The sequence below is a fragment of the Ascaphus truei genome, chromosome 5 (genome assembly GCF_040206685.1).
Source record: "Ascaphus truei isolate aAscTru1 chromosome 5, aAscTru1.hap1, whole genome shotgun sequence".
Lineage (NCBI taxonomy): Eukaryota > Metazoa > Chordata > Amphibia > Anura > Ascaphidae > Ascaphus > Ascaphus truei.
The window spans coordinates 16,198,909-16,225,495 of NC_134487.1; the positions used below are offsets into that span (position 1 = coordinate 16,198,909).

At 44.9% G+C, this 26,587-nt stretch overlaps 1 protein-coding gene across 1 annotated transcript in view; it reads left to right on the forward strand.

The window, feature by feature from the left end:
- The window catches only part of NET1 (neuroepithelial cell transforming 1), a 90,414-nt gene that overhangs the window by 48,032 nt on the left and 15,795 nt on the right, over window positions 1-26,587 (forward strand). The window contains exon 3 of the mRNA XM_075599380.1: window positions 8,634-8,693. Within this exon, the coding sequence (XP_075455495.1) occupies window positions 8,634-8,693 (60 nt within the window). The remainder of the gene's footprint in view (window positions 1-8,633; window positions 8,694-26,587) is intronic.

Here is a 26,587-nt window from a genome sequence, read left to right on the forward strand (position 1 = left end):
TGTGTGTAAAGACGAGAACCTAGGACAGACCTGTGGGCTCCACTCTCAGAGAGAGGAGGTGTAGGCAAACGAGACACAAAGTACGGTGCGAGAAGTAAGCGGAAATCCAGGATGGAGCTCTGTTATGGATACCAAGAGTTTGGAGACTATGAATTAGAAGAGGGTGGTCTACAGTATAAAAGGCGGCAGAGAGGTCGAGTAATATGAGCAGAGTGTAATGACCTTCGTCTTTTGCAGCATGGCGGTCATTAGTTATTTTTGTGAGGGCTGTTTCAGTGGAGTGTGCAGTGCGAAATCCAGATTGTAGAGGATTTAGGAGAGAGTTGGTGGTTAGGGGATACAAGGCGTTCAAGGCATTGGGGGAGACATGGTGTCTTTAAGTTGTTTTAAGTTAGTTGATTGGGAGAGCTCAAAGCCATTTGAGGAATGCAGTGGATCAGGTGCCACTATACCAGTTCTGATTTGGGAAATCTATATAATTGCAGTTAACTTGTTTTTTCGGAATACATTTTGGAGACACATTCCCCACAATGTTTTGTATGCACTTGTGTTTTAGTGAAGTTAGACACACTATATGTAGTACTTTTAAACAGAAAAGTGTAAAAAAAGCACAGACTTTCCCCATGGCAATACATGTAATGTTTTCTTACAGCACTTGATGAAGGCTAATGGACTTTTCATAGTTGGTATGTCTGGTCTTAGGATGGGGGAGGGTGAAGCTTTTAGACAGAGCTGGTGAAGTAGGAGAGAAACGTAATTCTGCATTCCACCGGAGGGGAGTGATTTTTGCCCACATGAGCATGTTTAAAACCCAGGCAAACTCATGTGAAGGTAACGTGTTTCAAAATACAGTATGTAGCAATAATGCATCATGCAGCTTTCCCTATGAAATGAATGTGGCAAAAGTAAGCCGTTTGTACACCAGTCTTAACTATCTTTTGGTACTGACTTCCTGTAGCACGTTATAACAGTTTTCATATTTTGGGTACCTGGAAAAAATATATAGGGGGTTGGGTGAACTTTATTGGCAGAATAGTTAAATGTCCACAGTATATTTTCCAGCCCTGCCTGTTTGATTTGCTGCTCTCCCAGAGTGGAGAACTAGGAGTACTAATTTGGTAACATCTATTCTCTGAGGTTTCCTTGTTGAGTCTTGAGGGGAAGGGTGGAGAGTTTGGGTGTAGCACTAACAGACAGCAGCATAAACGGTGTGCTGTCCCTAGCAGTAATCTATACACATGCTAGGATTTCCTGTCCAGTGAGCGACAAATTTCTTATACAGTAGTACTTTGTCTCCAGGAGACAAAATGGCCTCACAGAAAGCTGGCACTGGGAATCATGGTAAAGAAGCTCCTGCTAACTTTTCAATTGCGAGAGTTGTCAAAGCAGTGTGTTGGAGGTGCATTTAGTATGGGCTTTAGTTACTACTAGCTGAGAGCCCCGGCGTTGCCCGGGATGTTTGTGGTGTGGGTGTGGCATTTGGGTGAGGAGTGGTCAACGCGGCCCATGTGCGGTGGTAGTGCTGCTGTGGCTGTACTGATGGTGATTGTATCGGGGTGCTGATTTAGGAGGGGAGGAGGGGGGAGGTGGTGGGGAGGAGGGGGGAGGTGGTGGGGAGGAGGGGGGAGGTGGTGGGGGGGAGGTGGGAGGTGGTGGGGGGGAGGTGGTGGGGAGGAGGGGGGAGGTGGTGGGGGGGAGGTGGGAGGTGGTGGGGGGGAGGTGGTGGGGGGGAGGTGGTGGGAGGTGGTAGGGGGGAGGTGGTGGGGGGGAGGTGGTGGGGGGGAGGTGGTGGGGAGAAGGGGGGAGGAGGGGGGAGGTGGTGGGGGGAAGGGGAGGGGGGAGGTGGTGGGGAGGAGGGGGGAAGGGGAGGGGGGAGGTGGTGGGGAGGAGGGGGGAAGGGGAGGGAGGTGGTAGGGGGGTGGGGGGGAGGTGGTGGGAAGGGGGGGGGTGGTGGGAAGGGGTGGAGGGGAGGTGAAGGGGGTGGGGGGTGAAGGGGAGGTGAGGGGTGGGTGAGGGGAGGTGAAGGCCGCTCCCTCACCCGGCCGCTCACTCACCCGTCCGGCCGCTCACTCACCCGTCCGGCAGCTCACTCACCCGTCCGGCAGCTCCTTCACCCGTCCGGCAGCTCCCTCAGCCGTCCGGCAGCTCCCACGTGGATCTGAGGCAGGAGGCAGCTTGTTGTTGCCGCTCCCCCGCTGTGTCCCGGGCACTCGCTCCCCCGCTGACTGTAGCGGCGCCGGGGGGGGGGGGCTGAAAGCGCGGGAGACACGGGGAGAGGAGGAGGTGCGCGCGGGTGTGGAGGCTGATGTTCGGGGAGGACGAGGCGGAGGCTCCGGGACCGGCGGGTATGTGAGCCCCACCCCCCGGGTTATACATGCTGCTAATGTACACCCCTCCCCTACTGTGTGTGTGTGTGTGTGTGTGTGTGTGTGTGTGTGTTTGTGTCCCTGTGTGTCCTTTGGCCCGTCACTCCGCCTCAGGCCAATGAGAGGTGTGCGGGGGCGGCCCAAGGGACCAATGAGATTTCCCCTAGGGACACCGGACATCCAGGCAGGCAGGCAGGCATACAGTGCTTTCAATTATATAGTATAAGATACTATAGCTGTATGTAATTGTATGGCTAAAGCATTTGATTTAGTTTTTTTTTTTTTTTTTGGGAGGGTTTGTGGACCCTTCCTATATCTATGAACAGAGGCGTAACTGTGTTTTTTGCGCCCGGGTCAAGTTCCTTTAACTGCCCATCCCACTGTACACTTACACACACTGGCTAACTAACCCCTCCCCCTGACATCATGGAGGGGAGGGCCGCCTGCTCTGCTCCTCCTCTCTAAGGCTGCGTCCATAGTGCAGGATACGGCACGAGCTACGTAGCTCGCGCCAAAACAAACACTAGGATGCATATGCGCATAATGTGTGCATATAGTGCTAGCGCCTGCACATGCGCTACAGGGAGAGCGGCACTTCACGATACAAACAAGCTTCTTTTTCCCGTGGGACAGAGCAGCGCGGAAGCTAGCGCATTCTACTATGGACGCAGCCTGACTAGCGCTGCACTAACGCACCTATCAGTCAGCGTGGCAGCTGCTCCTCCCAACCTTTCTCCCCCCCTCACTGCCCGGCACTAGTGAAGCCGAATCGGGCGCTATAACCTGCTGCTGCACATACTGGCAGGTTAATCAATGCAGTGCCGCAACACTAGTGCCAGGGGTGGTTTCAGCGCCTCACCCGGCTACGTCTGGGGCAACTGCTCTGCTCGCCCCCCACTAGTTCCACCACTGCCTACAAATATTGCCCCTCTCTCAAGAATCATCTTTGGATGGGTCTTCTTTTAGGCCCTTATTTTGCTTGGTGAAGCAGGGCTAAATGACATTTTAGCAGTTCAATTAATACATCTGTTCTTTAGATAATAATAATGTCTATTGTGTAGTCATAACATGTAATCTGTGGGTACCAAACTATGTACTACTAACTTTCTACTTCACATTATGGCAATTATGCCAGCACATTTGATTTGGACGATGGAATCAGTATTTAATAGTAAATTTTTATTTAACATTTTCCTTTGCTATAAGGTTTAGTTTAATTGGTCTTTGTCTTGGTTGTAATTGGCACAAAGCAAGATGTTCTCCATTTCATTTTGATTCATATTCCTTGTTTAGCTGCCATATTTCAACAGTAGGACATCCAAGTAGTCTCCTAAACCAGCCTGCTTCTTATCCTAGCTTCCTTTTCTAGTAGACCTTTGACTGTCTGGACACGTAGCATAAAATTAGGCATTTGTTGAGCTGTTGTGTAAAAGTTTTGAGGAAACCCTGTCTGCCCACTGTAATAGCTTACTCTGCTAACAGGACGTATCCAATTTCATCAAAGTGTAGCCTGTTTTAAATGGGGGGAAAAAACTTCCTACAGCCGGGTAAGGAAACCTTTCATTTCTAGTCCAGACTGTATACAAGTACTGTATGTGTACAATGTCTGCAGCGAGCAGCGGTCAGAGCCGGGGGATTTTATTCCTCCGCGGGCTTAAAGGCACAATTCCTTTCACAAAGTCTTGTATTGAATTTTTGTTATGTTTATTTATATAGAATGAGCCATTTAAACAGCGTTTTACAGACTGCTTATACAAGACATAATACTGGGACAAATTATACCAAAAAGGATTAGTGCATAAAATGACACATTGAGGTAAAGTAAACTTAGAACATTCAATCCTATCTAGCACTGTATTTTATTTATTCATTTGTAATTTGTGTGCTTTCTTATTGTCCAAAACCTTTTGTAGAGCAAATGGCAGCCATTTTGTTCTATCCCCCAAAATCCAATAGCTTAAATTTTTTTTTAGCAATGACCTGTTTTCAAAATAGATTGACTCTTTGAGTGCCCGTGTGCCATTCTGAGGATGCCACTGGAACTGGAACCCACATGGCACTTACCAGAACAGTGTGCAGCGTGACTGCAGGGGATTGTCTGAAGTTCTGACTTTGTTTTCTGACAGCGATGGATGTGGCGTTGTGATCGTTACATAAGCGAACAGATCATCCTGTAGCAAGAATGTCGCGACCATTCCAGTACACGACTGGTTAATGGTTATTGCATCTCTATCCCACTATGGGGCTTATTCTGTATCTGACGAAGCAGCCAATTCAACCTATTTTCAGTTTCAAATCCCCATTGTGTGGCCGCTGCGGCCGATTATAGAAAAAGCTTGTAATTTCCGTCGGATTTTCCAGCGTTTTTCACATCCCGTTTGGACTTGAATGGGTTATATGTATATGTACATACTTTCCATAGCCATCATTGTAATAGTAGTGGCTCAATGGTAACGTCGCTGAATGAGGTCGTGTACTCAACTCATTGGTTCTAACGGAAATCTAGTGCGGCTGCTGTTCCCTGAGGGTAGGGTTGAGAAACAAATCGATATGCTGTATAACATTTTTTACACACACCCCACACAACACTCGCCTTCTGTCCTGGAGTTAATGGTTCTGCCAGGCCAAACCATAGTTTTGAAAGTTTTGCTATACACTTGAGCAACTTTATATGTACCTATGCAAACTATATGTAAAAGTTGAGCTTTTAATTGGTATCTATCTTTGGTAACCAAGATCTGTGTAAATCTGAAAAAATAAACGTTTCTCTTAATATTGTCTCAGATATCGCTAACAAATTAAATCCTTTAGTTTATTATGGTCTTCTGATTTTACTGATATAGTTTACATATTTTTGTGGCCAATACAGTCTCCAAATTAGCAACACAAGTCCTGAAAAGTCAGCTGGGAACAGATGTAAAATATGTATGTTATTGACAATACAATACTACCCCAAACAGACATTGTAAGTTCACCTGGGCAGGAGCTGTGTGTGTAACATTTCTATGTGCTGCGTACCGCGCTCTATACTGTCATTGTGAAGTGCCAAGACCAACAAAAAGCCTGAACTGCTCACTGGAAATTAGTGCTGCGAAGTTTGTGTTTGAGCTGGGGATATCCTGTGAGTCTCAGGGATCGGGAGCAGCTCCTAATTTGAGGCTCCTGTCCTCTAGAATAATCACACTGTACTGAACACTAGTATGTAGATTCAATTAGATGACTGGAGGGTTGTCACACAACAGGGTAGGCCTGGCTGCCGGCGGCCCCAGGTGCGTGACCAGACAAGTCGGTCTGCTGCCACCAGAGCCTGTAGGATAGGCCGAACCCCTTCTTTATCCCGTACTACGCACAAGAACAGTTTAAGTGCAAGTGACTTCACACAAGTGAATAAGGGATTTCACAATAAAATGATACAATACAACCAATATGGGAACGCAGTATTTGTACCCCTCCAATTCTATCTTTTTGTGATTAGTCCTTAAAGTTAGACTTTTATATTGTGAGATAAGCTTTCACATATTTTGCTGCTTTAAAAGCATGTTTTTTTTTTTTTAATCGGGTTTGTAATGTTGGATAATACTGCATTTTTATTTTTTATTCAACCGCTAATGCCATTTTTAATGAGGTGCTTTATTTTTTTAATTTTTAATTTTTTCCCCTTTTTAAAGCATCCTTGGATTTCTGTAGCAGGCTTTAGCACACCTCACCAGCAGTGCAAGATCTTTGCAACACTTTCCTGTTTGTGATAATTTGTTGCCAATATTCCCAGCAGTTTGAACTATAAACTGACAATATATAATGTTACCTTTGTAATAAAAGGATACACTGTAGCTGTTGAGTTATACTGCCTAAAGCAGGCATTATTTTAATCACGCCGTTAGAACTTTTACAGATTTATAACCGGAGCATCAAATGATTGCCAGTTTAGGTAAGAATTTGGAACTATATATTTCCTCATGCTTTACATATACAAAAAAGGGGGTAGGGGAAGGAAATATAGTATTGCGTACTGCTGTAACATTTGTACGGTATGAACAGTTCTATAGGCCGCACCCGTTTAAATTAATTAGTGGTCATTGCTGAGAGTTTAAATAGACGCTGCTATTCATGAGCCCCTGAGGAAGTTGCCACAGCAGTGAAACGCGTAGGGTTTAAAAAAACACTGATCACAAACAGGGCTTTCATGGCTCTGGTTTCACAATATGGCCGCTTGTGAATCAATCCTACAGTCTGTGCAATGCGACCACTACAATATAACCTTATATTACTACGGGTAACACATTTTGGCTGAGGCGAAAGCTCTAAAATAGTTCCTGCTGGGAACACTCCCAAGATAATTTGTTGCCAGAGCTTATGCCCTGCGGGGGAGAGGGCAGGATTCAAGAGGTGTGTCTGGGATGGCAACCAAAGGATGCTCACTACATAAACACATTCAAAATGGCACGAAAAGGTGGAAAACTAAGAAAAACATAATTAATTTGCAGCAAGTATGATCTAATACTACAGAACTTTTATATATGTATATATATTTCTCTGTATTGCTGCTACACGGGCATCTCCCCAGTGCCCAACATTAACCCGTGCTTCTCGATGGGCAGCAGGTCAGGGCTTGACCTATATTTCGGGAGCGCTGCTGCTCATTTCATCACACTGGTTATTAATCTTCTGGCTGCAAAATTAGGATAGGGGAAAAAAATATATCTATATCCATTCCTTACCCTTTCAATGGGATTGTTTCCCTTTGTGGCAAAACTGATGCGAAAAACATTTACCATTTTACTACTGGAAGATGCAGACCTTTGTGTCTGTTTGTATTAAAAATACAGAATTGACCACATTATGTTCTCTCCTTAACATCCCCTGCTGATTTACAGTATTCACTGGTTACCATCATTTCCTTTATGCATTTTGAAGATTAACAGAGAAGCTGCTACCCTGTGTTAGGGGTCAAATTGATTATTATTGTGGGTTACATGGCAGCAAGGGCAGACGGCAAGCAGAATCTACGTAGGATCCCTGGCAAGGTGGTTGCGGGGTATTTCAACAGCAGGATGTTTAGTATATAATAAAGTTGGGTTTGGATTCCATGGAGACAAAATACATTAAGGTCCAGCAATTCTTAAAATGCTGTAAAACGTTTTTTAGATATATTTTCTCGTAAACATTTGGGGGATTGGGTGTGGCGAGTGTATAGATAATACTCTGGTTATGCACCTCATAAACTCCTACCACCCCCCTTTTAAATCCCATCATGTAAAATCTGTGCTATGATTTGGGCAAACCAGCTCTGTTAATCTGAAAATTGATAGAAGCCAACATTTCTCTACTTTAAAAATAAGTATCCTGTGCACATTACAAATAAGATTACTGTAACTTAATCAGAACACAGTTGTCGCTTGTTTACGAACTGTATATTGATGAGTCTGTCCTACAGGTTATCTTTGAGACGGAGAAATCTGTTTGAATTAAACACAGGTTTACTCTGTCGCTCATAGAAGGGAATATGTATACATTCAGGCTACTGGTTTCTGGTCTCTGATCCCAGTTGGGCTTAGTGGTTGGCCTGGGAGGGAGCTGTGTGCTCGCCCTTTGTATGGCATATTTATGGCCGCCGCCCTCTGTACAGCGCAGTGAAAACTCTGCTAGACTCGCAAAGCATTAATAACTTTCATGCGGGAAACAAGGTAAGAAAAACAAAGCACCACTAGCACCAAGATATGGAACAAAAAAATGGTTAAACGGAGTGCGTACCCATATACTGTATGACGATTTATTGGTCCAAACGAAACACAGCTACATCATGGGGTACACAGGACCCCCACCAACGTGTTTCAACCGTTAGGTCTTTGTCAAGGTGTATCACCTTACTCCACGTCGATGTGTAATTGTCTGGACACTCAGTTGTGTGGATTCTTACTGTAGTGATTGTGGAATCTTACCAGGTAGTCGACATACTGTGGAAATTGCTCATTACAAAGGTGTTGGTACATTACTATATTAATACGGGTATTTCACCATTGAGGAACATCATTCAAAAGTTATATTATATGGGAGTCTGCAGTTGCAGAGCACCCCACAATTTTTTCTGTTTAATAGCTTTCATGCGACCTACACTGCTGCGTACAATTCAACCACTCGAAATGTTGACTTGGAATTGCGTGTCTAACTTAAACACGGAGTTGTGTGAAATATGATTTTGAATATAATGTAGGCACCTTTTTTGAAGTTTCTGGGTAATGTGTCATTTTTGTGTTTTTGTTCCTGCAGAAAAGGAAGCGACGGGAGAAGGACGACGACTCTCTCAGCCTCTGCAGCTTTGATCTGAAGGTAACGAGAGCCACTTTGCATCGTATAGAAAGTAGTGTGACGTCTCTCAGATCGAGTTGCCAAAGTACATTTAATATTGTGTGACACATCAAGTGATCATAAATGCAACATAAGACTTTCCTAACCAAAGAAACCAGCGTCCCAGTAGAGAACTCTTTGTTCGTTGGCACGACATAATGGACGGAGAAGTTCCTACAAAAGAGTATTTAATATGTATCTCTATTTACTTTTTTTGCCTTGGGTATAAACCTGTCAGGACAATTGGCTACTCGCAGACATAGGAACCCTTTCATCTTTCCTGGAGTGTACATGATATATAGATAGATAGAGATATAATATATATATATATATAGATATATATATATATTCCCTAAAGCCAGCAGCAAACCTGTATAATCAATTTCTTAAGCTTTTATTATATATTTCTTGTTTGGTAGATCATAAATGTATTGAATTACAAATATGCCTAGCATACTGTTGAGGCTTGTAATATAGTACGCGCTCGGCGTTTCCCATGCACGTGGCACACACGTATAGTGTCTATACGGCATGCGGTGACGGTCGCGGCTATGAGGCTTGGCTATGACGTCACAGCTTTAGGCCACACTGTGATTGGCTCACAGGGTTATGTGCCAGTATCTCCTGCAGTTTTCAGCTTCCTCGTCATATGGGCCAATAAAAACCTGCACCGGATGATGTCACGACTTCCTATTGGCCCACAGAGTCCGGGAGCTCTAAAAAGCAGACATATATAGTCAACCCTGGAGTGGCTACAGGCATCCCCTAGGAGGTCCCTACAGAATGTCCCTGGAGCTCAAATTAATGGGGTTCAGGCTCAAGAGAGGGGGGAAAATAGCTTGGATTGCCTATTTAAATGCAAGTGAAAGCCCAGATATCTTCTTATTGTTTCAATGCACTTTAACCTCTGCCAGTGTAATAAAAAGTGAATTCGTGGACAGCAGTGCTTGACATGTATATACAGTGATTGCCAGCATACCAAGAAGAATTGGTGCAAGGTGGACAGATCATGACCAGGGACCTCCAGCAACATGTATAAAAAGAAAGGATGTCCCACAGCACTCGGGATGCAAAGAAGGTTCTAGGGCAGCCTTTAAGTAGAAACAAAGGGGCGACGAAAAAGGAAGAGGGTTCAAGCAAATTCATTTATTTGTGTCTTTTCAGTTGATCCAAGCAAACTTGATCAAGGTGAGGGTTGTGACAAATAAATGAATTTCCTTGAGCCCGTGTGTCCTCGTTTTGATTCATGTAATGTCGTATTGGACCGACCAGGAAGGTCCTGTTTGAGTTGGAGCACCAGCAAACATTACATACCATATTTAGCCCATGGAGAGCCTGGGGAAACCTTTGGTACCTTCCTAATTAGGAATTGACAAAGGGCTGCACTTGAATAAATATAAACGTATCTTTTCATTCTGGGTGCTGTGGACACCGTTCCACTGGTAACACGTGACCTCTGTCGGCGATAGCAGCCGCCTAACTGGTTAGTGTGAAGTTTAGCCTGCTTTTAACATTACATGTAAAATAGCTTTAGCTTCTACTTTATTTATTTTTTCTGATGAGTGTGACTTAGAAGTTTCCCAGGAAACGATCTTTAAATTGCCCTCACATGTTATTCGCATTCTGACGATCAGTGGAATATTTGCTTGTCATGTTTGTTCTGGACTATTATAATGGTTTGAACTCTGCCCGGTAAGCTTACAATCGCATGTGTTTGTATGTTTTGATGCACTTTTTTTAAACTTAAATTTTTTATTAGTTTTTCAGGCGAAGATGTACAGATATAAAACATTAAAGGGTGGGTATTGGGGGGGGGTGGATACATAAAACAAGAGAGGAGTTAGGGGTGGTGGGGGGTAGGAAGAGCACAAAAATATATACACCGATTTTGGCGAGAAATACAGAGGTAAAACCACTTCGGGAAAATATTGTGGGGAAAAAGGGGGTAGGGGTGGGCACCAACAAATCAGAAAAGTGGAGGGAGAAACAACTCAGACACAGATCCACAAGTTATAATATTTAGCAAGATATCTTAGAGTGAGGTGTCTGTATAGGGGATACACTTTAAAGGGTCTGGGTTATGGAAAACAAGGAGTACAAATAAATTCTAGTGTAGTGGAGGTAAAATGAGAGATTTAGAATTATTTTAATTCGGAACATAGATTATAGCTTGGTTAGACCTTTTTACGTCATTGTAGAGTCCATCTAGGTAGCTTGGATCGGCTAAGGGGCTTAAATAGGTTTCAAATTTAGAGGGAATGCCTGCCCCATTCTCCACAACATCCAGTTTTACCGTTTTTACCTCCTTTTAGGATACTGCACATTAAACTTGCGTGAGAGTGCCAGAAATTATCTTATGGGATAGTCCCACCACATCCAACATTTATAGAACCGATTTTTAGACTGCGTCTCTGACCCTCTGACATTCTCATCAGCTGCTGGCTATTCTGAGCTAGGGGGTATGGGAGGGACGGAGAAAGTAACTAAAATGTAGGGGGAGGGGAGGGAAAAACCGAGGACAAATTAGAGTGCGCATGGATATGTCTCCGGAGAGCCGGTCCTGAAGCTCACCTGCCCTTGGGTATAAAATCTGGGGATGGGGGATAACAGAAAAAAAACAAGGGCAACTGTGTCTTCTTTGACACAGAAATATTGGGGGGTAGTGACCAAGACTCAGACAACATAACACACTAATTACTCCGAACCGATAGTTGAGTCTATAGTTCAGCTTGGGGTTTGGTCATAACTTCTAGAGTCTACTTCACCGAGGTATCTGCATGGGGGGTTCTTCCCAAGGTAGTCGTGGATCGATATGGATCCATGGACGGAGGACTCACGCCTCTTAATTCAGGTCCGGATAATCCGGAACTCAGACCTAGATGTTAGAGGAACGCTTTACCATCTTGTGGGTTCCTCAGAGTCTGTGGTCGCCCATCTTTAATTAAAGTGAGTTCAAAAGGGAATGTCCATCTATATTTAATATTGTGGTCTCTTTATTTCACCGTCACCTATCTGAGATTTCTTCTTTTAGCGAGTGTGGAAGGTGCCAGGTCTGCGTAAATCTGTAGGGGTATGTTTTGGAACTTGAGGTCTCTGGATCTTCTGATCACCGTATTGAAGGCTTCCTTAGTTTTGAAATAGTGGAATCTCAACACCACGTCCCTTGGTCTGTCTTCTGGTTGGGGTCTTGATCTTAACGCTCTGTGGCATCTGTCCAGGGTAAGAGACTCCTTTGTAGCATCAGGAAGGGCCGAAGTTAGCCATTTGCCCATGAACCCCTCAATGTCCGTTACAGATTCTGGGATCCCACGGATTCTGAGATTATTACGACGGTCTCTGTTCTCCGCATCTTCCTGTTTATCTTTGATGTCAAGAAGTTGGGATTTCATTTCCTGGAGCTCGGTGTCCATCAGAGATTGTCGGGTGGCTGTGTCATCGATCTTGGATTCTAAGGAGCTAGTACGTTCCCTACGGGAAGAGATCTCGTCTTTAAGATCCTTCACTGCTGTTTGCATAAGTGTTTCGATTTTATTATAAAAGATAAGTAGATCATTCTTTGTGGAAAGATTTCCGATCTCAACCCCTGGGCCTGGGTCTAAATGTTCCACGGGATTGGTCACTTCCAACTCCTTCTGTTCTGGTGTTGGCTGACCATAGTTTTTAAAGTAATCTCGGACCTCACTCTGGTTCTTTTTCTTTCTGATGGTTCTAACTGCTTTCGAAGCCATGGTAGATGTAACTTGCATGAGATACAGTTTATTTTTGAAGATTAGGCCGAGCCAATTTGCTTTCGTAGATTAAGAATGGAATCTGGGGGTTTGCGGCACTCCGGTCTCAAGGCTCTCTTTCAATCAGCACTAATTAGTCTTTTCTGCTAACAGGTCTTTTTGTGAAGGGGTATTTGTTCCTTTAAGAGGGATCGTAGTTTTGTAATTTATGTGGTTGTTCCTCACAGATAAGGGGAGGAATAGATATTGCCCTTTGATGCCCGAATTATTAGAGCCTTGCTGAGGTCTCTATAGGCCCTTTAGGGGTCCACGGTGGCTACCCTTGATATAGAAAATGTTCCAGGAGGGAACCAAGACAGACCTGACCTCCCCAAGCAGCTTTAAGGAGCACCAGATCAAAAATGGCACCCTCCCTTCAGGGGCCTCCCCTGCTACCGCACCGACCAGCAGCCGAGAGCCTGGGGCCCTTTTCTGTCCCGATTCAGGTATTCTCGGCAGGCAGTCCTCTGTTCCCTGCCGCGTGGCGCCTTACCCCTCCTCCGGACCCTCTGATGCTAGACTGGTGGGTTGGGATGAAGCTGTGAGCCGCGATTCCGTCTGAGTCCCTTGGTTTCTGTCCGCCTACAACACCTGTCTGAGATGGCACCGGAGTCCGTCTGGGCACCACAGGTGCTATTGGAATCTTCCCGCTGGCGCCGGTTCAGTTGATCGCGTCCGAGGTACTCGGATCAGCCCGACCGCTTATGTCCGGCGGCCATCTTGGGAGTCTCAGAGAGCTATTGCCGAGAGATTTCCCTTGCAGAGTCACGCTGCAATCTGTCCCCCCGAGGGTTCCAGGTTCAGACCTCAGAATATTTTGGGCCATGGTGAACGAGTCACCCACTTTTGGAGCTGAGGGAATAGTTTTATTGGGCGTTTTACACTTCTGGGGAGCTGAGCTGGCTTGCGTCTCGGCTCCGAGTCCTGGCCACGCCCCCTTAACTCCGACGAAGCGCCACACAGGCGTGAAACGCGTTAGAGACAGAGGCTTTTTTCCTGCACCCATTCCTGTCTGCACCATGCTTTTTCAATAAAGAACTTTACTTTTATCTAACTGCTGCTGTCCCGTGGATCCAGTTCTTTGCTGTGCGCTGCATCTCTACACTTGTGGCTACCTGAATTATCTCAACTGGCAGAAGCACGCATCCCAGAAGGCACAATGGGCAAGGTCACGTGAGTTAGTACTTTAAACTGTACTTAGAGGTATTTTATTGGTGTTTTTACAAGTTGTCAGTACCAGTCCACATTGGCAGTGAGGGGGTGGGGCTCATATATCTCCATTACCCACACTCACCAGGACATTTATTCAGGTGTCAGACACATATACTCACCCATATATACCTCACTCATTTACATACCTCAAACCCAGCCTATGACTTTCAATCAAGAAATTATTGTTTATTACATATTTTGTCACTTGAGCACTATATTTGAACAATGTTCTTCTACCTGACTTATTGAAATACTCTTCTAATTGTTTAAAGGGAGATGGCACTCCAGAAATGTTTTGGTACATTTAACAAAGCTTGCCATGTTGTCATTAATAATATGGGAAGTTCTATATATCATACAGTAGGCTTCAGTGTACGTTCATGTTCTGTAACTTTCAACTCTCCAAAGATGATGGGAAGATGGAATGGAACGAAATTATCTATTGACATTCATACTTCTAGCACACTTGTGACCAATTACTGCTTAAGAGCGTCTGAAATGACAACTTTCTATTAAAATAATTTTGAAACACCACCTGTTACCAAATAGTCGCTGTGACAAGCAAAGCGATAAATATTATGGCACAGTCGTTCGAGCTTAACAGCAGAGAGATGTACTGTAGCTCACGGAATATGGCAGCACATGCATGGAAACTATGAACCGTTACTTGATTTGACTTGGCTTTGCTGTTTTATTGACATTTAGCCCATTCATGATCTGTTAAACACAGACCTAACAATAGAAATTACGTTCTAAACACTGATCTGTTTGTAAATCACCAATGGATGCACATCATTTAAGTAATCCCTGAAAAATCATAATCGAGACACTTTTGTACAGTCATATTCATTTCTATAAACATTCTACATTTTCTTATGCTTTTACTGTACACACACCCTGTACACAAACGAGACCCTGCCTGGTGCGTACACACGGCACAAGTTTCTCCTCCGTGTTCTCCTGTGCGGTGCTCTCTGCTGGCAGTGAGGTGGAGTCACTGCGGTGCTGGTAACCTCCCCTGTCTGAGAGCTGCTCTCACGCAGTGTGCATGAGAACTCAAAAGCTGATTGGCTGAAAAACTTGGCAAGGTGCCAAAAATTTCAGGCCATTACTGAGTGGATAATGCCCGGAATTGACCAATCTGAGAGCAGGGATTGCAATAATGGCCAGAATTTCTAACAGCAGACTATTCAGACTATAAATTAGTAATCCCCGTAGAACAGGGCATTACTGGCCAATAATGCCCTGGCTGGAAGAGTTGAAGGCCCGAGGCGAAGGAATGGCCGGTCATGTATGATTCTCACATTTGCATCAAACTGAGCCAGTGATAATCCAAGAGGTTTATGAACTTGGATCTTCTCTTCATTGGATCTTAATGACATGCGCCTAGATCTTCTAAACGGAGCGAAGCATTAGCGCTCATGTTGCGTCCCCCTCAATTGACCTTGAGGTGCACTGAGGCTTTGCACGATTTAGATCTGGTCCATGGTTTATACTACAGCCTAATTATTTTAAGTAATTTTATTCGGGGAAATAACTAAAGTAACTGACTTGGGTGTTGTGTTTTTTTATTATTATTTTTATTTTTGTAGTAGTAAATATTTAAACCAGCAAAACGTGACATGTTATATATAGAATAATGGATAGAATTGGTTCTGCAAGATAGATAGATTTGGTTCTGAGAGACACTTTTTTTTAAAATAATAATTATTATTATTATGCTATTCTTAATATAATTTTTAATGAATTGTAAAGCATACGTTAATTTCTATAGCGGATTTTAGCCCGCTTCCCCAGCAGTGCAAGATATGTGCAACACTTTCCTGTTTGTGATCATTTGTTGCTAATGTTCCCAACTGTTTGAGCTGTAAACTGTAACAATAGATAACATTATCTTAGTAATATAAGGATACATTGTAGCTGCTGAGTTACATCTGACTGAAGGATTGGGTGAAAGGAAAGGTGGCCATATTGTTAGGCACACAATCAGAATTTTGACAGATTTATAAAGATTTGGCAGCTTAGGTTGGCGTGTAGAATTTGCATTGCCACATGCTTTACATATACAAATAAGAAAAAAAAGATAAATGTGGTTTCAAGCCCAGGATGTGGCCTTTGTCCGAGTGTAAATCTCTATACATGTTGCTACCCTGTTATTCTGTAACACATTGCTGATTCACTCTGAGAACTCCCATGTTTGAGAAAACAATGTGTCTTATCAGTGTTTTGTGGCAACAAGATCCAACACAAAACTGAGTAGTGAGAAATGCAAATAAATGTCTTGCTGCCTTTACACACTACCCGAGTTTACTGATCTATTTACAAGAGACCTATTTACAAGAGGTTAGTCTCAAAGATTGTTCAAATGTTCTTTATAATTGAATGTCCGGAAACGACTAATAGTTTCCAAACTACAGACCCCTAAAGAAATTGTGAGTCTAAACCTCGACTTTAACACTAGAGCAGGGGCGGGCAACTCCAGTCCTCAAGGGCCACCAACAGGTAAGGTTAAGGATATCCCTGCTTCAGCACAGCCCCCCCAGTCCGGCCGGTCCCAGTCCCTACCTTGTCACGCACCTTTCCCCAGCGGTGCGCGACAGGTTTTCAGGGAGGCGGGAGAATTTGACCTCGACATCTGCGACGGGGCGTGGCCACGCCTCCGGCGGCGGTTCAGCCAATAAAGGCGAACCAGCCGCGGGACGTCATGGCCACGCCCCTGCAAACCCACAGCCACGCCCCCTCCCACGCCATGCCCCTCCCCCCCCGCCGGGCGCGCGTGCCACAGTGAAGACTGGGGACTCAGCCTTACACTTGCTCTGTTTACTTTATTCTGTTTGCTTTAATTAAGTAATAATCCCTGAAGAACAGGGCATTACTGGCCAATAATGCCCTGGCTGGAAGAGTTGAAGGCCCAGCTAGGGCATTATTGGCCAGTAATGCCCTGTTCTGAGGGGATTATTACTATTATAGGCTAAATGTAGGCTTATTTCATAAATAATAGACACTTTTGTATAGTTAAATAGATTTTTTTATTAAAATAAAATGGTAAATACATGAAATCACCTCTATATACTCTTACACTGCAGATATCTATATCCACACACTGCCGCCCCCTCTGTGTACACACACACACACACACACACACACACACACACACACACACACACACACACACACACACACACACACACAGCAGCTCACACACACACACACACACAGCAGCTCACACACACACACACAGCAGCTCACACACAGCAGCTCACACACACACACACATGCTCACACAGCAGCTCACACACACACACACACACACACACACCAGCTCACACACACACACACACAGCAGCTCACACACACACACACACAGCAGCTCACACTCACACACACACACACAGCAGCACACACACACACACAGCAGCTCACACACACACACACACACACACACACAGCAGCTCACACACACACACACACACACACAGCAGCTCACACACAGCAGCTCACACACACACACATGCTCACACAGCAGCTCACACACACACACACACACACACACACACACACACACACACACACAGCTACACACACACACACAGCAGCTCACACACACACACACACAGCAGCTCACACACACACACACACAGCAGCACACACACACACACACACACACACAGCAGCTCACACACACACACACACACACAGCAGCTCACACACACACACACACACAGCAGCTCACACACACACACACACACACACAGCAGCTCACACACACACACTGGAGCTCTAGACACACAACACAGCACCTCCTCTACACTCACTACACAGCACCTCTACACACACACAGCAGCACTACACACACAGCACTACACACACACAGCAGCACTACACACACACACACAAACTCTTCTGCTACACACACATGCTACACCCATAAACACTGCTAGTGACACACACACACACACACACACACACACACACACACACAGTAGCTCTATACACACAAACACACACACACATCAGCTCTACACTCACACAAACTGCTGCTACACATACAACAGCACAACACACACACACACACACACACACACACACACACTGCAGCCACAATATAAAATGCAGCCACTTACTAAACTTTGCACTCTCCCCCCCACCTCTATACACAACACAGCACCTCTACACACCCCCCCCCCCCCACACACACACACACTCTGCACCTCTATACACAACACACTTACTACTACCCCCCCCCCCCCAGGAGGAGTCAAACAGTGGCTGATACTTTTTGACCAATCCCCTGCCCTGTCTCAGAGCTGTTACTTAATTCAAACCAATCCCCTGCCCTGTCTCAGCTGTTCTGAAAGCTGATTGGCTGGAAATAAACAGAATGAAAACTGCACTTTGAAAGCTGTTAAAATTCAGGGCATTACTGATTGGATAATGCCCGGAATTTTAACCAATCGGAGAGCAGGGTTTACAATAATGCCCTGAATTTTACTGCTTTAGCCTATAATACCTTTTATAAACTGCCCTTGGCGGGGATCAGACAAACAAGGTTGGCAAGATTAACTCCGACATTGCTTCAAAATGTTTGACAATGTTGTATTTTTTATTTTTTTTGTTTGTTTTTATGTCTGAAATTTATCTTAGCCTCCCTCTGTGCTTTAAAAAAAAAACTACAGGGTATCTCCTTCCTTATCAGTGCATTAGGCTAGGTCCCCCCTGCCTGCTGCAGCGTGCGCTACAGGGACAAGAGCCGCCCCTCAATGGAGCCGGGCCCACTTGCTGCCTTGCCCGCCACGTTGTGCGAACAGATTTCTCTGAAGACAGGAAATCTGTGCTCACAACTTGCGACGGAGCGATGGCCACGCCCCTGGCGGTTCAGCCAATAAGGGTGGACCTGCCGGGTGACGTCATGGCCGAGCCCCCCTCCGTCTTTCCCCCTGCAGCTCGCCGTAGACCGGGGATCTCTGCAGCACACGCCGCCAGCCTGGCAGGCGCGCGTGCGGCGCCGACACCGGGGCCTCCGCCTAACTCGTGATAAAGATCTCCCTTGTTTCAGTGTTGGGATTCTAGTCATTGAGTATGTACAGTAAGAGACCAGGAGGTGTTCCACTTTAACTACACGAACCACTCCCAGCAAAATTAGATCTTTACAAGCACTGGCCATGAGCAAGTGAACTGCAGACCTGGTTGCACCTACTCCTGATGTCCAGCTCCACCTGTAAACGTTGCTTTCCGATGTTTGCCATCCACCTCCTTTTCTGCCATAGTGGCAGCACCTCATCTTTACAACATTTTATATTCGAACATTCCCCTTCTCTTTTAGATGTCCATGTAATAAATTAACAGTACATTTGTGTTTTTTGTCACACCAAACTTATTCACTGGACTGAGAGGTTCCTGATCATGTTACGGTCGAATAGTTCTGGTAGCCGTGTAGAGAAACCAGAGCAGGGGTGCACAAATGTCTGTTGCTGCGCCCCCCCCTGTCTCCACTCTTCCGGTGCTTGCGCGCCTCTCTTCCCTTCCCCCCCCCCCTCTGACCTTCCTGCCGTGGGTCAAATGACGCAGCGGGGTAATGTGACGTCATGCAGGGAGTTCTTATATCGTAAAGTTCATGCTTGATGCCTTTAAAAATGTGTAATTAAAATGCAAGTAATTAAAAAGCTCTTGTGTTCTGTATAAAATTAATTCTAAGTACTCAATCTCCAGGGAAAGACTCCTATAAAAAATTTCTTTACCGCAAAGCAGTCATGAGTCGGGTACGAGGAGGGCGGCTATTAGCAGCATTTCTTTCACTAGCTTTAAAAGATGGATGTCTTGCATTACTCCTTTATCAGGCGTCTTGGAATGAGCAAGTTTGACTTTCCGGGCAAGTGCTTTACAGATTGTAACGGAAAGAGGCAGCAGGGCTTCCCAGCAAAGGTCTAGGCCAGCCGGCTGTGTCCCCCCTCGGTCCACTTAAGCCCCTTTTCCCCTTTACAGCAGCAATCCCTCACAGAAGCCTATATGACTAACTCCTGTAATATTTGTATCAGACCCCGAGGCATGTCCTGCTCTAAAGATGAAGAAAAAAACACGTAATAATAAAAAAGGTTTTTGTACTGTAAAAGAAAGGAATGTATTTATCACTAGCTAGTTGGTTACGCCTTCAGACTGCAATGGGCTCTCCGGAGAGCTGCATTTTAAACTTCTTTTTTTAAAAAAAGCATAAAGAAATCTCAAAGTGAGAAAAAAATTAATTGCAAAAAAGGTCGATCAGCAATGACTGCTTTAAAATGTGTATTGGATTATTATACTTCCAGTTGTATTGCTGTAGTGTGCCATAGCCTTTCAGTCTACTTTTTTTTGATGGTCTTTTCAGCATATGGTGCCATGTATCTATTGTGTCGTGCGCTATATTGGATTGTATGGTGATGTGACTTGACGAGAGGAGTCTGCCAGGCGTTTAACTGGAGCTTTCTGCAACTTCAGCAGCCAGCCAAAACCCCTTTGTTTTTCTACTGTCTGCTATTCGTTCTGTTATGCTTTGTTATATTTGTATGGCAACTTAAGGCCATGATGCGGCTAGGCGAGAAAGGAGATTCACGCCACACGTGGAGTGGGGGCCACTGTTTGTAACCAACTGAGGGGAGGCGCATGAGCTGCCACTCCCTGCACCACCTGAACAACCAAGGTCTTCTGAGCCACTGGCCTCACTCCTCCCCCGGGTGACTTTTTTTGGACTCTATTGTCTGCTGTTTGGTTAAGCCCTGACGGCCCCTGATTTGATTGTTGGTTTAAAGGAAAGCCTCTCTGTGATTGGCAGGTAAAAGCCTTGAACGCTCTTCATTGACAGTCCAGACACCCTGGGTTGGCCGGGCATGGCCTGGTCACACCCCTGCCTTTCAATGGCACAGCGGTTAAGTTCCCGTTTCACAAGATTGGTGAATTTGTAATCTAGCCCCCCAGATTCACTGGTTCACCAAGCTCTGGTCTTTTTCCTAAACAGCGGGTTGCTGGTATATGTACCATGTCTCACTCTCTGTAGCCTTGCCTGGGGAAAATACTCGCCAGCCTCAATCTGAGCGTTTAACTGTCAAGCACTTAAACCAGTGTTTTTTCAACGTGGGTTCCTAGGAACCATTGGGTTCCCCGGGCATCCCTAAAGGGTTCCCTGTCATTTTCAGGTAATTTTAAAATGATACCAAATACAGAAGAATTTACAATGCATCTGATCTCAGACGTGCTATTAGAGAGGGTCGGGGTCCCTCAGAATTTCACATAGGGTTCCTAAACCCTAAAAAGGTTGGAAACCACTGACTTAAACTAAGGATATTCTAATCAGCACCAGGGACTTTCCTTTCCATGACCCAACTGACCTACAACCGTTGATCGGAAGGCACCAAGCCGGTCTTTCCTGTAAGCTGTAGGTTTTTATGTGCTATCCCTTTTTTGTTTTCCTGCTGCTAGCTGTACTGTTAACCCTTTTGTGTACGGCTACTTTTTTCCTATTAAACCTGTTGGTTTAAATTAGCTCTCTTTCCTGGCAATTGTAAGCGTATATGTTCGGTGAACCTACCCACTGCGTTTATTTTCAGGGTTTTGGCTCTGTGAGTTGTATCTGTGAGTTGCCACGCCTAGCTTGGTAGTAGGCCCCATTGAATAAAGTCTTTTTTTCACTAGCGAGTGGGTACGAGCCGTCGCTGCCAGAGACCACGGAGCTCTGAACGGTGCCCTTTGGTTTCGTCTGAGGGGGTTCCACTCTACCTTTTTCTTCCTCTTTAAGATGTCACTGCATTGCCTGGCAGTCTGAGGTGCAATTCAGGGTGGTAGGAGTCCTTGTAAGGCCAGTTTTCACTTGTATTTGAATAACTCTGATCACAGCTGGTGTGTGACACAGGTTATTTTGTCTTTGAGAACATATATTTTAACATACTGTTGGTGTAACCAAACATTATGTATGTTCTTTAAAGATGCAGTTAAGTCTTTTTTTTTTTTTAATTTATATTTTTACGTCAATAGTTTAATGTGGGCAATCTCTAATTACCTAAAGAACTGCATACAGTAGCTGACGGTCAATTCGTTCTCCGTCTATTGATCAGCAAAGTTTGGCGACATCTTTAAATATGGGGAATGTAAATCGTTGCTATAAGAACAAGCATGCTTGTTAAAATAGAATACAAGAAAATTGGTCTTTCAAAGTTATTTTTTTTTAAACAGAAAATTCTAAAAGTATTTTTTCTTACTACAGAACTGATTTATTAAAAAAAAACACACATTCAGGATATTGCTTGAACTGCAGCTTTACTACAACTTGTATCAGAATTACAGCATAAGGCCTCGGTCCCGCTGCGCTCGTTGGCGCGGGCGGCCACACGCGAGTTCCCCACCAGCAGGGGAATCCTCCCGAGCCGGTCCCGATCCCCCCTGGCGGCACAGCGCACTACACGCTGTGGCGCGTCAGCCGCTATGGGACACAAGAAAATGGTGATCCCTAGCGTTGACGCGTCACGTGGTGTGGCTGTGAACCAATGGGGAGGGGAGGCTTCGGGAGGAGGAGAGGCTTCGGGGAGCGGGGAGGAGTGTGGAGTGACAGCAGCGTGAGTGCCTGCCTCTGTCTGTGCCTGTGTGTGTGTGTGTGTGTATGTGTGTGCCTGTGTGTGTGTTTTACTTACCATCAGCAGCTCCAGCCCGAGCCCGTGGAGGGAGGGGGGGAGAGTAGTGAGTCCCTCCGCTCAAGCCACGCCCCCCCTCCCTGTCAAACCTACCACTCCCGCCCACCTCCCGCTCCCTACAGACCGTATATCGCGGTCTGTGTATGTCAGCGCACCGCCTGTCTGCAGTGCGGGCGCGCTGACTCTGGGAGCGGGGCCTTAGCCTTAGTGTTGCCAGACCTTGTCAAAAAAAAAAAAAGTCTGACCTGTATAGCAGGGGTGCTCAGCTCCAGTTCTCAAGAATATCCCACATTCAGTATAGGTGGCTCAATCAGAGACTCTGAGCCACCCGTGCTGAAGCTGGGACTGATTGAGCCACCTGTGCGGAAGCAGGTACAACCTGACAACCTGACCTGTTGGGGGGCTTGAGGGCTGGAGTTGAGCACCCGGCTATATATGTCGAAGGTGCCAGCTCATGTTCTGAAGTACAAAACGTTGCACACGAGTTGGCCAAACCTAAATAGAACTCCTCCAGCAGGAATATGCTGAGGCCAAATCATTTTTGTTGACTGCTTTTAACATTTTTGTGGTAATCATTTGTTGCCATTTCAAAAAATAATTGTATAACGTATGGTTCACATTCTAACTAAACTTCTGTTACTGGTTTTATACGGATCTTATGACCTTTAAAATAAAGCTAACTTTGTTAAAAAAACAACAAAAAAATTCCCCTTAACTTATCAGAGGGGGTAATTACCTTGTCTGGTTGTGGCTTGTTTTTTCATATATTGTACTGTCTGTAATTTTCACACCTCTGCCATTATGTACATAAAGATATTTAAGGTGGGGTACCCAACATAAGTTGTAGACTTGTAGAATATTTATTCCGTTCTACAGTATGTTGCAGCTCAGAGTGGCCGTGATGGTGAGGCATGGCGTTCCCAGTTTGGGGTGTGCTGACCTATGTAATTGCAACATGAACTGTAAGTGGGCACGTAACTGGTTGGTTTTTATCCTACAGTGGGAAGGCAGCCAGTCAGGGCTTTGGTTATGTCAGCCTGCAGCTCACCAGTTAAACAGTTTCTCTCCCCCCGTCAATATGACCTAATTGGAAAGTGAGCTCCATGTGGTGCTCTTTAGATCTGATTACCGACCTTATTTTTATTTTGTTTTCTAGTTTGCGACTTTGTTCGTGGGGGGGAGAAGGGGGGGTTTGTGAAAAGACCCAAAGCCTGCAGTGGTGTTCACATGGCAATTTCCGCTCTTTAGTCTCACTTTCTCCACTCCAACAGCTACAGGGCTGTTGTCCATCCAGACTTTAAAAGACTTTAAAGGCTTTCACAAAAAAAAGTTCAGATAAGGTTATTTGAAGTCTACTGAAAGGCAGCCATATTGAATTGGGTTTTGGAATACAATAGTTTAAAAAATACGTGAAGTTGAAAGACTTGTACAGTATTGGGATTGAAAACATAAACATGCATGGGGAACGGCTCCTTTGAGGATTTATGGCTCTCCTCAGCTGTTGCCACTGGAGCTATTGTGTAAGGCCCTTGGCTTGACTGGTGTTAGATCTCAAGGCTTTTTCATTATAAACACTTTTTTTTGACCAGGACCCTCCACCTATTGTCCCAGTATATGTTAATGTTGTATTTCCAATATGTCTTATCTGACCTTTATTATTCTGTTTCCTAAATGGCCTTGACATCTACTGGTAGAATCCACAAATCGGATTACTTTTAACAGTGGTGGTAATCAAAATTGACAATCGCACCTTTCCCCCATATTTGAGTACTAACCTACAACAAAGGATAAGCTTTATTCGGATTCCACTGATGTCCAAGTTGCATTACTTTTTATCAAGGAATAGAAAATATTGAATGAGTTGTCGGGGGGGGGGGGGGCACAGTTTGAGAGCCACCAAGGCCTAAAACAGGCCACTGTAACTGCACATAATTTACTCAATGATCCAATGACTTGTTAAAGTATATTGTGAATTCGATTCCATATAATTGTCAAGAGATTGCATAGCTTTTAGATTAGACTACAATGGTTTAACAGCTGCTTGGAGCACATCATGCTATCATTGCAGGCTTAAGATAAGCATTTACAGTTAAGATGACCTTTTCATACAGTATCTGAGGTCAAAATGAACCTGCGCATCTACCACCTTAGGGATTTTCTACTGTACTTCTCCTTGTGGGCTCTAAATGCCTGGGAATGTACTAAACTTGCCTAGTTGAGTGGTAGTCATCATGATATGGAAGAACTGAATGAGACTTCTGACATTTAGCCTGCATAAAATTACATTTCTGATGTGTGAGGGCAATCAGTAGTACAGTTTAGTGTGTGCCTTTATCCTTTGTTGTTCCACTGCTGGATGAAGGCCTCACCACAGATCTTCCAGGTACTGCGGTTTCAAGCCTCACATCCGCCCATCTTGCTTTGTCATCATTTTAGTCTTGATTTCCCTTGGAATCCAGTAGAGTACTATCTTTGTCCAACGATGGTTATTTCTTCTTGCAATATGTCCGGCCCACTGCCATTGTAATTTCTTTACCCTTGTGATGATGTCACAGTTTTTGGTTTCACACCAATTGATTCTTTTTCCCGTTTCCAGGTAATACCCAGGTAATACTCATTCCTACTTTGAGCTGTTTGAAGCATCGGCAGTATCTTCGCGTTTACGGTCCGCGTTTCACATCCATACGTGAGCATGGTCAGAATACACTGCCTGAAAAGTTTCCTGTTGAGGCACAGTGGAAGGTTGCCTTAAAATATTGTCTTGTTTCTTCCAAATGCGCTCCATCCAATCTTCACACTCCTATTGATTTCATTCAAAGGGTTTCCATCCATCGTTGGTGGCCAAGGTAGACAGTCTTCGTCGACTTCTAGTTCTATTCCATTTATTCCGATTTTAACAGAGTTGATACATTTGTTGAGCATCCCTTTGGTCTTGCCGAGATTCATATGGCATTGCTCCATTGTTCAGTTCCTGTTCCACACACACTATATAAGGCTGTAAAGCCCCGTCAGGCATTTTTTAATGTGATTCATTGTCTGTGGGTGTTGCACTTCATTAACATGGCAAGTAGGTCTGCCCAGCTTCTAGTCCAAGGTTGGGCAATTCCAGTGCTAAATGGCCACCAGATAGGCCAGGTTACCGGAATATCTCTGCTTAAGCACAGGTGGCTCAGTCAAGACTACCCCACCTGTGCTGATACAAGGATATTCCGAAAACCTGACCTGTTGGTGACCCTTGAGAACTGCAGCTGCCTACCCCTGGACTATTCCAACGTATGATTTGGATTTCCAATTGATCATTGCTTTTCATAATTAGACTGAAATGAAGATTTTAATTGAAACAAAGTTGTTTAAAGGCCTGGGTTTTTTTTGTTGGGTTTTTTTTGTGTTTACTTTAGTAACTGAAATTGCCGTATGAAATTTGTTTGGTCTCGATCGTATTCATAGAAGCATTTGAAAACCGCTTCTCATTATAGCCACACAAAGAGAACTATTTAAGGGAAGTTTAGACGTGCATAATTGTATTCATTGCCGGTTAAATGTCACTACTCTTGCGTTTGTTCACATTTTTATGCTTATGAATTCTGCATGTGATGTCTTTAACAACCATTTGCAGTATATGTTTGTGTTAATAATATTGATGACGGAGCACACGGCACAGACCCTCAGACCTCGCTCAACCCCCTAACACACTCCACATTCACCCTTACACATCATACTCAAACTTTCACTCCACACACTCCACATTTATCCCAACCCTTTCTCACACAGCACACACATCCTCCTTAATCATCACCACCACTCCTTCTCTTACACCACACACCTTCTCCAACAAAAAGCACTCGCCTACTTCAATCCCCCCCCCCCCCCCCCCACACACACACAGCTATCGCACTCTCTTCCCCACACACAACCCTCACTCCTTCCCTCTTTTGTCCCACCTTCCCACACACCTCCACTATATCAGCTGCTGAATGGGCGCGTCCTGAAATGAGGAGGCTTCTCTCTCTGTGCCGGGCTGAGAGAGGAGGATTGCAGCACGAGATGTGCCCGCTGAGTTTTGTTTCCCCCTGGGACTGCAGAACCATTAGCAGAGGCTAGTGGCACAGTAGGGTACCCCGGCATACTGGTTGAGAAACACCTGGTCTCCTGAATACAAAAATCTATTTAATAAAGTTTCTTATGGCACTCAACTGGGTCACCATCTCCAGCATTTTGCATTGTTTTCTGTGTGGCGTATGCT